We start from the raw sequence: 13,258 nt of genomic DNA, 5'->3' as shown, positions 1-13,258 counted from the left end.
TGTAAACTATGGTGTTGTATTGGTTGGCGATAGGGGACGCAATCTACGTATAACGTGGGTCTATGGACGATGGACTATAGTGTCAAGGAATACAACCGAGGCAAGAACGTAGTAGAAGATATTCGTAACTTTGGACTATGAGGTGGTTCAATCCTGATCCTAGATCCAAGACGAGCCCTATGACGTAGCGTAGAACAAAAGTAGTATTCGTGGAATAAATACAGAAGAAGAAGAAGAAGAAACTTATATTGCTTTGAAGTACAAGACTTATCGCACGCCGACCCAACCGCCTAAACACAAACCGAACCAAACCGAACAAAAAGAAAGAAAGAAAGAAAAACAACGAACACAAACACAAACGAACAAGAACAAGAACAAAACAAGCACAAGCGAGCACGAACAGTAACAAGGAAATTCCAGAACAATACTCGACCAGAAGACCCAACAACAAGGAGAAATAACATGTCTCAGCGGAATCGAGCGCTGGACCCATCAAAACAGAACATAACAAACAAATTTAAAGAGTAAAAGGAAACTGCCCTTCCTAATCCCGTCCCTAATTATTTTCTTCCATCCCCTCTTCTAGGTCCGCCTCCGCCTCCGCCGACTCGTACCATTTCGAGAGTTGAGATTGTTTTGCAAATTGTAGGATGAGGTCCGTTCTCAGGTTTGTAAACATCCAGTTTTCCCAGGTCATCGCTCCGGGGATCTTCTCTATCAGGGGGGTGCGGATTCGAGCCCACGCTGGGCACTCCATGAGTATGTGTTTCGCTGAGTTTTCCATACCACACTGGCATGGTTCGGGGTCTGTATTTACTGCGTGTTTGTCGATTCGGGTGGTTTGGCACCGGATTCGAAATACTTTTTTTGCTTCCGTGAGGGTGAGTTTCGTTATCTTGGGAGGGGGGCGGAATTCCCCCCGATGGTGGTAGTTCGGTATTGATTGTGTGTTCCATTCTTCCAACAGGTGGTCGCGTAGTAGTTTATTTTGGTTCCACTTATCTCTCGCATTTCCGGGGGTCTGATGTGGGAGTAGTAGGGAAGCGATTCGGTGTAGGCCTGTTCCTTTGATATTTGCTTCTTTGTATGGGAGGAGCTCGATCAGGGATTCATTGTTGGGGTGGGTTGCCTCGGAGCAGAGTATTCTGGTTCCGTACTTTCTTGAGCGGTATGTCAGGAGGTGTTCTAAGGGGGGTAGGCCTGCTTCTCGGAGGAGTTTAGCTCTTTTGGTCCATCGTGGTAGGCCGGTGATGATCCGGGCCGCTTCATTATATAGTGGTTCGAGGGATCTTATAATGTGGTCTGCGCCAGTCCACCAAGCCTCGGATCCGTAGAGTAGGCTTGGGAGGAAGCCTTGTGTTATGATATGATGGATTGTTTTGACCGTTATGCCTGGCAAGCGGGCTGTGTATCGAATCTGGTGGAGGGCTTTAAGGCCTTTTGCGATCGCTGCTTCGATGTGGGGCCGGAAGGAGAGGGTCGGATCTATCCAGACTCCTACATATTTCAGCCTTTCTTTGGGGTGTATATTGATATTGCTAACTTTGACCGGAAGTCGTGGTTGTTGTGTGGATGATGTGGTGGGCCGGAAGAAGATCAAGTCGGATTTATCCGGGTCGTATTTAATTTGGAGTGGCTCAGCTTTTTTTTGTCTCTCTCTCATTCGTTCCTCCATTCTCTTGATTGTGAAGCCTGGTGTTTTGGATATTTGTACCAGCGCGTCGTCATCGATGTAAGTAGTGTCCATCTCTTTCGGGCTGCTTGTTGGGTCCAGGATTACTCCAGCATAGATCATAAATAGCACCGGGGACATGGGGCTACCTTGCGGCACTCCAGAATCATAGGGCTGTGGCTCTTCTAGCTCATGGTTGAATTGAAACTGTAGTTTTCTGCTGGTATTGAATTCCTTGCACCATTCTGTTAAGTAGGTAGGGAATTTTTGTTGTTGCATGATTTCCGCGAGGAGTAGGTGGTCAACGCAGTTAAATGCTCCTTGGATATCATTGGTGAGGATCGCTGGTCTGTCTCGCCGAGCGACTCCGGTACTGTTTTTCAGTAGTAGGTTTTGTTGTATTGGCGTTAAGGTTCTCAGCAGGGCGTCGATTGCCGAGATGGTTGGTCTTCCTCCAAATTGATTCGCTGAGAGTGTGCCTAGAATTTCTCCAGCGGTGCAGAGTCTTTGGGCCACTATCTTCTCCAGGATTTTGCTGAAACATTGTAGAAGGGAAATGGGCCGGTAGGCTTTTGCTTCGTGATAGTTTGCTTTACCGGGTTTCGGGATCGGGATACACTTAGCTATTTTCCATTCCGCTGGGTGTACGCCGTGCCGGAGCATGGCGGAGAACATGTCTTGGATTAGAGTTGTATTTGCTTTGACTATTGCTTTAATAAAGGTGTAAGGAATGCCATCCGGGCCGGTCGCCGAGTGCGCTGGACAGGAGTCGATTGCTTTATTAAGTTCTTCGGGGGTGACTATGTCGAAGGTGTTGCTAAGGTCAAAAGAAGGGGGTCTAATGTTTAGGGGGGGGTGGTCGGGGGACGTCCGTTTCGAGGGGAAAAGTTGGGCTCTTAGAGCTTGACACTTCCCCGCAAACGTTTCTTCACCTTGTATGGTTGGTATGATTGTGTCTCTTCTTCTTCCTACGTTTAGGATTCTCCAGACTTCACTACCTTTCGCCTCGTTCATCGTCTTTTCCCGCTGATCCGCTTTTGCTTTCCGGATCATGACTGTCCATTCTCTGCAAGCCTTCCGGTGTTCCTCCACGTGATTGGGTTTCCTTGTGTTCCTCGCCTTCCTTTCTGCTGCATTTACCCTTGCCTTCATTTGTTTCATTTCATCTGACCACCAGGAGTTGGCTCTTACCCCCTCCTTCGAGAGCGGTGTTACTATGCTGACTGTTGACCTGACCAGTTCTAGAAAGAAATCGACAGTCTGTTCCGTAAGTTCCTTGGTTTCCCATGCCTCTGCAGGGATGGAAATGTTTGACATGTGGTTTTCCAATAGCTTCCAGCCTGTTTGTCGCCACATTCGTCTTGGTACAAAAGGTGGTTTCTCCAGGTGTAAGTGAACGGAGGTTCTCCCATGGTCTGAGCCCGCTCCGTAGGGTTCAGTGCTCCATCGTAGGTTATGATCGAGTATTGGGCCTTTTACAAATGTAAGGTCGATGGTTGTCGGCCTTTTCCCTCTGTCTCTGGGGAAATGCGTGAAGACGCCTGGTTCGTTCAGGAGGGACAGTTTCTGTCGGGTTATCCATCGTTTTAGTCGTGCACCATTGACGCGGTCTGCTCGAATATTGTTTCTGTATTCGTGTGAATTTACTCCGTACCACATTTGATGGTGGCAGTTGAAGTCTCCCATTACTAGACAATTATCAAGGGTTTGGATTGTACTTGCTATTTGAGCGAAGGGGCCACTTCGGCCTGGGGAGTATATGTTTAGGATTTGGGTTTTCTTGTTCTGGATTTCTACCGTAATCGATACTATGAAATTATCGTATGTGTAGTGGTGTTTTGGTTTGAGGTTGGCATGTTTGCGGACGTATGTTGCGCATTTCGTATTGATATTGCTGGCTGTAAAAAGGTAAAAAAGATTTGATTCTGGTGGATATCCCTCTGTTGAGGTCCATGGTTCTTGTAATAGTAGGAAATAAATGCTCGAGTCTGTTTCTGCTTCTTCCACCGCCGCCTTGGTGATTAGTTCGCTCCGTGCACAATTAAGTTGGTGTGCGAGCGCAGTTGTTCGCAGCCTAGGCATTATTCGTCATGGGTTGGTCGTCTTCGGGAACGGGTGTGGCTCCGACCGGGGCGGTGGCTGGTACTTGGATTATTGAAATTGGCTCCTGGGCGGGTGCGGCAGGTGGGTCTTGGGCGGGTGGGGCGTTTTCCTTTCCTTTATTCAGGAATCGGCGTTTAACTCTTTCAGGGCATGCTGGGTCGGAGGCCTTATGGATTCCTTTACAGTTCAAACATCTGATTGGGGTGTGGGTGCATCTGTATCCTCCCTGGCATTGATTGCATGGGTGGAAGCTGGTGAGATGGTCTCCGGCACAATGACCGCATTTTCCATTGTTCTTACATTTCTCCTGGCGGTGGCCGTATTCGAGGCACTTTGCACACTGGGTATCCGGGAAGGTTGGGAGGAAGGCCTCGATATGGCAGCTTCGGTTGAAGAGAGATAGGAATTTAACTCCTAGTGTTTCCATTGTGATTTGTCCCGGGAGCGCGATGACCATAGATGAGTGGGTTTTCTCCATTCGAGTTTCTGCCCTGGATATCCAGCGGGGAACCTGGGCAAGTTGGAAGTTCTCTCCATAGTTGCTTCTGATTTCTGATGCTACTAGTTGTCCCGCCTCAATGCCCTCCCCGACCGTTGTGGGGATTCCATGGAGGAGAAACTTTGACCATTTGGAGTTTGCGCGGATGACAGCGACCGGTACCTGTAGGGTGAGGAGGGCCTCCTCAATTTCTTTGGCGTATTCCATTGCCTTTGTTGCAGGGGTAACGAATTTTGTTTCCAGGATGAAGTTGTCCTTAGGTGTTCTTCTTGCCGAAATGAAATGGCAGGACTCGTCTTGGATTCTTGCATTGACGAGGGTTCTGATCTCGGAGGGGTTAACGTCAGATGGGGCAGTAGTTTCCACGATGATCTCCCTGTTGATCTTGGTATACTCTGGTTTGAAGAGGGGATCCGCTTTTGGCTTTGCGGACTTCTTTTTCCTCTCGATGACCTGGAAGTTACCTTGGGCAGGACCGGGTGCCGAGGCCACGGCGGCCCAGGTGCCTGCCTTCCATCCACGGGGTGGGGCTTGTTGGGGGTGTGCGGGTGGGGGGGCCTGAGGAGCTGCCTGTGGCGCTGCTTGGGGAGCTGTTTGTGGGACCGCTGGAGGGGGCATTCTCTGTCCTTGCGGTTGCTGTGGTTTTCGCTGCTGTTGCTGTTGTTGCTGTTGATGCTGTTGTTGCGGTTGTTGCGGTTGCTGCGGTTGCTGCGGTTGTGGTTGTTTGTTGAGGAGCGCGTGGATCGCCGAATGCATATTGGTGATCATGTTTGTCTGCGCCTCGATCTGATGCTTCAGTGTATCCACTGTTCTCCGGAGAGTAGTCGTTTGCTCTTCGAGGATTTCAATCCTGTCGGAGGGTGGGCAGATCCGGCTGGTGGCATGTCTAATGGCCCAGGTGATGTAGTTCAGGTCCGTCTGGGTGTGGGTGTCCTGGGGGACAATGCTCGGGTAGAGGTAGTCAACTCTCGGCTGGTAGGGGTCATTGTAGTCGGATTCTGTTGCAAAGGTCGAGGAGAATTCCTGTTCCTGAGCTCCGGATGGGGTTGGGTCGGGAACCTGAGTGTTCCTGTTCTGCGAGGGGGCTGTCCCTTGTTGGGAAGACTGGGTGAAAAAGGACTGGAGCGAAGCTTGCTGCGACATGACTGAATGTCCCGTTCTTCTGGCGGCGTAGAGTGATGTTTCGGATAAGTTTCTTTTCCTTCCTTTCGGGAGGTCAAGGCTGGAGAATTCTTCGCTAGAAGCCAGTTTTCGTAGGTTTCTTTCGCTTGGAACAACAAAACGCGACCGTACGATCGGGGACGAAGTGGCTCAGCCTGGTATGGTATACCAGGGTAAACCGAGAGGAATAAAAATAAAGTGTTTTTGAAGCGAGGTTTGATATCAGGAAGTTTTGCGAGCCTTAGCGAGCAAGGAGAATACAGAGGTTGCGTAAAGAAAGAAGGAAAGAAAGAAAACAAACAAAAGCACGAAACAACGCCCCCTTATATATCCAACCATAGTCCGATAATGACTAATACTTCTGCGTAACAGAAACTAAAAGAACATAACAGAAATCCCCATTACAAATCCTAATACCACTATACAATACCTCCTCTTCTCGTTCCAATTTATCACCTAGCCGAAAACACATAGTTGCCGTTACACAAGTGCTCCTCACACTCTTTTCGATCCCAATGACCCACCAAGCCCAAATAGTCGCAATTCAAGAACCCCCCCTCCATAATGGGAAACCCCCCTCAGTACCGTCCTTTACACTGCTTTGCCCCTCGCCCGTCAGAGCAGAGGATAAAATATCCTCGTACATCTATCTTAATACCAACATCCTCGACAAGAATTCCTTCACTACCCTCCCATCCCACAGAGGAGATATCGTTTCCGTCAATCTCTTCTGCAAAACAAGCACAAACACCCACTTAACCGTTACGATAATCAGTCTATATAATAGACAGCTGGACAGCGCCACCCGGTCGCTAAGCCCCCCAAGTATCTTTAGTACATCCGATAACCCATGCCTAATCTTAGGAGACTTTAATATCCACTCCCCCTCCGCCGACCCTCTCCGCTCCCTCTCCCAACGAGAACTCCGCCTCTCACAGCCCTACTTTGACACAGCAACCCGCTTTGGGTTCCTACTTCTAAACACCCCAGGCATTCACACCAGACTATCCCCTGACCCCAATAAAAGGCACAGCGTGATAGACCTCGCCTTCATCAACCTCCAGGCCAACGCTCTAGTCAGGAAGTGGACCCCTCTATCAAACACGTCAGAATCCGATCATCGAATCATCGCCATCTCAATGTCACTCCCATCAGCAGACTTCACCCCATATCAAACCCCCAATTGGAAGCGAACAAACTGGCCCCCCCTCATCGACGAACTCAAACAAACCACAATCCCCCCATGCCCCATGCCCAACATGGTAGACGATTGGTTTGAAAATCTCTTACCACTATTACAGACCTCATAAAGTCACACACGCCAATAAAAACGATCTCTCAGTGGTCAAAACCGTGGTGGACAGGCAACCTCACCCAACTCCGAACCATCTTCCACACAATCCACAGAGCATACAGGAAAGGCAGAGTGCCCCCTTTCGAAATGAAAGCCGCCAAAAATGCCTACTTCAATGCAATAAAACAAGCAAAGCAAGAGCACTGGAACTCATTCGTTTCCAACGCCAGCTCCCAGGACCTCTGGAGACTGAAGAAAATGGCATCAAAGACGGAAGACCGTGTCCCCTCACTACCAAACTCACCCACACCCACCCTCCTCAATAAGAACCTAATCAACGCCTTCTTCCCGCCTAGAACAGAAGCACCATCACCACCCCCCATCAACTACCAAGACGTGACACCCATAACCCCTGAGGAAGTCCAAAACGTCTTGAAAACAACCTCCAATCTCTCAGCACCAGGCCCAGATACAATCCCATACAGTGTCTGGAAAAAAATCCATAAGGCAAACCCCCTCATCATAACCTCCCTCCTCAACCCACTCCTCGCGCACGGATACCACCCCCTCTCCCTAAAAAGAGCCAACGGTGTTATACTTGCAAAGCCAGGAAAGACCGACTACTCCTCCCCCGCGGCATACAGAATTATCGTCCTCCTACAAACCTTCTCCAAAATTCTGGAAAAGATCGTCACACTTCGCCTTGCAAAGATCGCAACCGCCACAGGCCTTATCCACCCCCACCAATGCGGTTCCATCGCCGGCCTCTCTACAGCCGACGCCGTTACTACGCTAATACATGAGACGAAAGCAATGCAGCTAGCCAAGCTGAAAGTCTCCACCCTCTTCCTCGATATCAAAGGGGGTTTCGACCATGTTCTCAAACAAACCCTTGCCCCCCTCCTTGCCGCCAAATCAGTCCCCCCATACATAATCAACTGAACCCTATCCTTCCTCTCCGACAGGCACATCACCCTCCTGTTTAAAGGCTCCCCAAAAATCCCCACTCCAGTTCAAGTAGGGGTTCCCCAAGGCTCTCCCATCTCCCCCCTTCTCTTCGTCATCTAAGTCAATTTCCTCCACAACTACGACCCATCCCCCGGACTCACCCTCTCATACGTGGACGACTTTTCCATCACAGTCGGCTCAACATCATACCAGCAAAACATTACCATCCTTCAGAGTCACTATCAAAAGCTAACAGCCCTGGCCACGCCTCAAAATGTTTCCTTCTCAGTAGCAAAAACAGAACTAATGCACTGGCGAACACCAAGAGACAAATCCCCTACCTGCCATACCCCAATCCTCCTAGACGGACAAGAATTCCAACCCGGGCATCAAGTCAGATGGGTGGGCTTCTGGCTCTCCCCCTCCTTTAACCCCAATACCCACTTCCTAAGGAGACTAGCCTCAGCAAGGTCGGCCTTCGGCCTTATCCAACGCTTCTCATCCGCAGGCAAAGGCCTCTCCTCCCGCAACTGTCAAAAGGCCGCCACCCTAGCGATAAGACCCATGCTCACCTATGGCGCAAACGTCCTCACCCCAACGTCCGCCCTCAAGCCAATGACGACCTTCTGGAACTCCGTACTCCGGTGGGCCACAGGGTGCTTCAGGGCTACCAACCGCAAAGTGCTATGAGCGGAGGCGAACACGCCCCCCCTGGACCTCTATCTACACTACCTCAAATGCAAATACGCCATTCGAATCCTACAAGCATCCCCCCTCGGCAACCCTGTAACCGGCAGGACGAGCCCCTCCTTCCCAACGATCTCCAACCATAGAACATTCTCACATACCCAACTCCTCAAAGGGCTCCCCAACCCCCCCAAGAAATGGAACTCAACCGCGCTCAAAGGCGTCGCACACCTACCCATCGAATTCCTCGGATCCCTCCTTCTCCCCTTGATAAGAGAAGGCGTTGCCCCGGAACAAATGAATCGCTATGCAAAAACCCAACTACTCGTCAACTGGCAACTGTACTATGCACCCCCAGAATACTACGCCCACCCTCTCTCCACCACCCCGCTTCCCTTCAACGACCTCCACAAATTCGTTGCAACCCGAATCCATCAATTCAGATCAGGGAAGAGCTATCTCCGAGCCCAAAAGACCTGGATGACCGCCCACACCCCCTCTATATGCGAACGATGTAATGCAGCGGAAGAAACACCAGAGCATGTCATCCTCCACTGCCCCAAACTCGCCCCAAATAGACATGGTCCACTACGAACCATCATATCGCTGAACGATATCTGGAACGACCAGACCCTTACCACAGCACTAGGCACCTTCATAGTTTCCACAAGAATGGGATATCCCAGAAGCGCCCCCCCATCACCCCTCGCTACAGGCTCCACAACTATATCGACCCTCACATCGATATCCACTATATCCTCACCCCTCACACCAACGGGATCAATACCCGCGATCTATGCTTCCTAGAAAAGACCTACATTAGGCACAAGGGCTCGGCCCAAAATATTTCCTTTGTTCTGCGATTACTTTCTTATGTATATTTCTTTTGTGTTTAAATTTTGGGTTTTTTTTTAGGGGACGGGTTTGGGATAGTTCGGGGATAGGTTTCTTTACGCCATAGTTTATACTGCATGCGACCATTCTGTACCTAGAAACTAGAAATGAAATGACTTCACACACACACAGAGGTGGTCGGTGCATAAATGCATACAGGCATCCCGGATAAATTATTAACGTCGGCCCATGCTGGCTAGCCTGGCTACTCCACGACCTTGCATGCACTTTTTCTAATCTGTGACTCGATTATATTACGAAACTCGTGAACCAGGTCGTGCATGCTAGCTATATTTCGGGCATCGAGCGCTCTCTGCCTTGTTGGTTTGTCAGTTGCGTTTTTGTTTTCCATATCCATATCGATACTATGCTCCGTTATCGAAAGGTTGGATATGAAGTTATAGGTAGGTAGACGTCTTGGAGTGAACCCTGATTCCAGTATAGATTTTGGTCCTACGTGAACCACGGAAGAAAAGCTCAAGCTCAGATCATAAAAGCAAAATCGGCTCGAGTGATGTATTATGATGATCAGAATAGAAGAAGAAAAGAAAAGGAAATAGCCGAACCGCTGTGATCTGTCCTTTGACCCTTTGACCATTTGTGTCCTCGTATTACCCGCGCGTATACGTAACTGAATCAGTCAACCTGCCTGGGCCACGCCGGGTCATCAATTATCGAAATTGACAGCGGATAACAACGAAGTAACGATACGTGGTCAACAACAGCACACAATGGTATGTAAGGAGAGAAACGGTCGCTTTTGACTTGTTTCATTCTCAGTACGTACTTGGTTTGAACTGCCTTCAATTTCAAACAAGCAAACATGCTCCATGTTTTTGGAATAACATGCAGCGCAGTCCGCTCGACTGCTCTCTGAGGTTTCTCAGCACGTCCTCCACGTCGAAGGTTAAGCGCCACACAGGTAAGCTTTCCTTATTCCGTGTCATCTTATCATACTCATCAGGCTGCCTAGGCAAACAACATCGACACCGAAACCTGCCACCATATCCTGCCATCCCGGGTAGTGTTCTCCATGAGACGAAACGGCTTGAAGTGCCTCTTGTCTCGAGACTATCGTCTCAAATAGCACCAAAGCACCTAGTCTCGAGACCGGCTTGAGATCTGCCAGAATACCAGTGTCGTAGGTGTTAGTGTCAGAATCGTTAGTAGTCGATGGCACCTAAACTTCAACCGTTTATTACACATTTATCAGATGGCACTTCAACAACTGGGTCAAGAAATGTTAATTGCGGGCAGCCATTGCGGTGGTGGATGTTTTTTAACAATTGCATTGTTAAACGCTTTATTATGTAGTTTGGACGTTGTTCCAAGCTATCTGTACTTTGTATTAGAGGTGGTTTGGCCTCTAAATTGTAACTATAGAGAGAGAGCGAAAGCTCTCTCTCTCCTTTGTTTCTACTCATCAGCTCATTTAATAAATTCTCTACGTTCTCGGTTCTTCACTTTGCTTCACAAAGATCATCTGAAAACAAGAAACAGGGGACATCTGAACAACAATATAATACTGAGTGATATCAGTGTACGAAGCTCTTTGCTGCGTCTTCTCGGAAATGTTTCGGCGTAGAAGATGTCTTCCGAGTGATACTCTATGATCAAAATACATATGTCGACAATCTTGCCGCAACATTACACTTGTGCTGGGTGGGCTTGCTTTATGTCTGGACTTTAGCTCCTCATAATAGATCTGAACACCTCCTAAAACCTCACGCTCAGCGCATCAAGTTCTCTTCCTCTACATATGCATATGTATATTTCCTCCACCCGGCCCACTCCCCTCCGTCTATCCATGACATACCTGCCATTCGCCCCTCGCCAGACCCGGCGCAGAAGCACTAAACTCCACACTCACCCCCCAAGCCCGCCTCGCGGCCAGGGCGTTGGCTGTCGCTATCAACCGGTCCAGACCAGCCGCCACGAGCTGCCCAGTACATACCCCCGCGCGCGCCCGACCGCCCGGCTGGTGGATAGCGCACGAATACGAGTACGAGTACGGGCACGGGCACGGGCCGTGATAATGCCGAGTGACACCTCATGATTCCCGGGCCCGGGGGAGTCGAACCCGGATATCGATCCTTGGTCTGTTCCCGGTCTGTGCTTATACCTCGTAGCTAGGTTAGAAATTCACAGCGCAGTGGATACGGAGGAGGTGGTGGAAGCACTACTCGAGTAACTAGTCGAGGAATTACCGTGGCGGGGGTGTAGTCACTTTTGCACCGCCGGGCTCGCAGTTTTGTGTGTTGTATACGTGCTGGGCCACCACCGATCCTGGAACCAGACGAAATGATAATAATCTACGCTCGTACTCGTAGTAGAGTACTCAAGTGCTGGGACATGCCTGAGACATCGAGACTTCTGTAGAGTGCGTACCGTCGCTCCAGAATCCAGACTAGCACAGGCCGCGGCCGATGCCTCTTCTGGCCAGACGCGGTACTAATCCGGGATGCGGTACTAATTCTTGGCATGTGCGGGTGGGTTGTGGGCGCGGGGTAGGAAAGCCGGTTTCGTATTCGCTGATCGGGGTTTGGGGTGCACTGTATTCGGGAGATGAGTGTAGCACTCTCCGGAGAAATGTGGAGGAGGCTATACATGTAGATACCCGTCATGTCTCGTCATGTCTCTGGACGGTTTTCGTTTGCGGAATTGTCTTGTAGGAGGAAGGCACTCTTGTGTGCAAGGCACGCAGATGTGCATATGTCGACTATCCGTGAGAACTGTACTGCGTTCGCCAGTTAGAAGAGACAGATACATGTATACCAGGCTAGCCGTATATCTTCTCGGCCAGGGGACTCTTCCCTAGGCCTAACATCAACTCAGTCAACTCTGACTTTCTTCTGCAAAGGAACCCTTCTTTGTCCACGTCATATCACACGAAGGACAATCTCCTCTGCCTGCCTTTGGATAAATCTAAAGTTCCCCCCTTCTCCAGATCTTTCCTCCGACAGAAAGCCCAACCCGTGCAGGCAAGACCGAACTCGGCCCCGACACCACCACGCACATGCACCGTCGTCCCGAGGAGATATATCCAGGGTTAGGGTTGTTGTTCACCACCCCTACCAAAAAGCATCCCTTACCGGGCAGCAACCGGGAGATGAATGATCAATCTACACGGCTGTTTGGGATTGAGCGGCCAAATATCACGGTCGAGTAATCATCCATCATCTATGTATCATGCAGCGTGACCAGGGGAAGTTTAATTACAGGTGCACGTTACCGGCACGGCCCAATATACTTTGCTCTCCTCTACTATTATGCACGCGGGTGTATCGTGATGAGGGGGAGCAGACGAGAAGCAAGTCGTCGGCTAGCTAGGAAAGTTAGTTAGTTCGGCTTTGCTCTGTGGAGAGACAGTCCAGAACCTGTCTGCCATCCCATCGCCATCCCATCCTTTCCCCATCCCGAGAGTCAAACCTGTCCATCATGATCCATCAACCCCGCACTCTATGCCGCCAAGACACTGACCCGACCGGAGCAAACAAGCTTTAAACTGAAAGCGCCCGAAACCAGAGACCGGCGATATCGAAGGGAGCATTCTTCATTGGCTCTGGGCTGGAGTCATAGAGCACCCGGTACTCTACTCTAGCAGAGTGAGTGGTGCACAAGACACGCGCGCGCCGCGTGAGCCTGCACTGCTTAAGTTTGGGTGGTATTAAACATGTCTCCCGCCTGGTACCGAGTGTGCGCGAGACATGGAATGATGTCTCTTTGATCATTACCGCCCTCTCACCTCCCCCACTAGTAACAAACCGTTGAAGACAGTCAAGCAAGCGGAAGGCCGTGGTGTGAGCGATTTTACATACACACCTCTGCTACAGACCTACGTACCGCTACGTATCCCAGAATCTAGATTCTCTGGCGCAAAAAAAAAAAAAAACCCAAGTTTCCATCTCACCCACGCGGCCGGCCAGCCAGCCCAACCCGTTGAATCGACCCACCGCAAGCCGCCACGATCTGATCAGAATACCAGACGAACTGCTACGGC

General features: G+C 50.0%; 3 protein-coding genes across 3 annotated transcripts; 2 read left to right on the top strand and 1 right to left on the bottom strand.

Moving 5' to 3' along the window:
• Nucleotides 1–5,950: 5,950 nt before the first annotated feature.
• Nucleotides 5,951–6,745, top strand: H6S33_005212 (uncharacterized protein; the record flags this gene model as incomplete). The annotated part of the gene is made up of 1 exon (XM_044836573.1): nt 5,951–6,745. The coding sequence occupies one exon, from the start codon at nt 5,951–5,953 to the stop codon at nt 6,743–6,745; it is 795 nt and encodes a 264-aa protein (XP_044690425.1).
• A 131-nt stretch (nt 6,746–6,876) lies between these two features.
• On the top strand, nt 6,877–7,671 carry H6S33_005211 (uncharacterized protein; the record flags this gene model as incomplete). Its single annotated transcript, XM_044836572.1, has 1 exon — nt 6,877–7,671. One exon carries the CDS (start codon nt 6,877–6,879, stop codon nt 7,669–7,671), a length of 795 nt encoding a protein of 264 aa, XP_044690424.1.
• Nucleotides 7,672–10,931: 3,260 nt separating this feature from the next.
• H6S33_005210 (uncharacterized protein) lies at nt 10,932–11,892 on the bottom strand (the record flags this gene model as incomplete). Its single annotated transcript, XM_044836571.1, has 6 exons — nt 10,932–10,937; nt 11,075–11,111; nt 11,213–11,373; nt 11,466–11,544; nt 11,647–11,810; nt 11,866–11,892. 6 exons carry the CDS (start codon nt 11,890–11,892, stop codon nt 10,932–10,934), a joined length of 474 nt encoding a protein of 157 aa, XP_044690423.1.
• Between the last annotated feature and the right edge of the window lie 1,366 nt (nt 11,893–13,258).

Source organism: Morchella sextelata (genome assembly GCF_020137385.1).
Source record: "Morchella sextelata strain SCLS chromosome Unknown scls_19, whole genome shotgun sequence".
NCBI lineage: Eukaryota > Fungi > Ascomycota > Pezizomycetes > Pezizales > Morchellaceae > Morchella > Morchella sextelata.
Note: the sequence above shows the minus strand (reverse complement) of the source record. Positions and strands in the feature narration are given on the sequence as shown.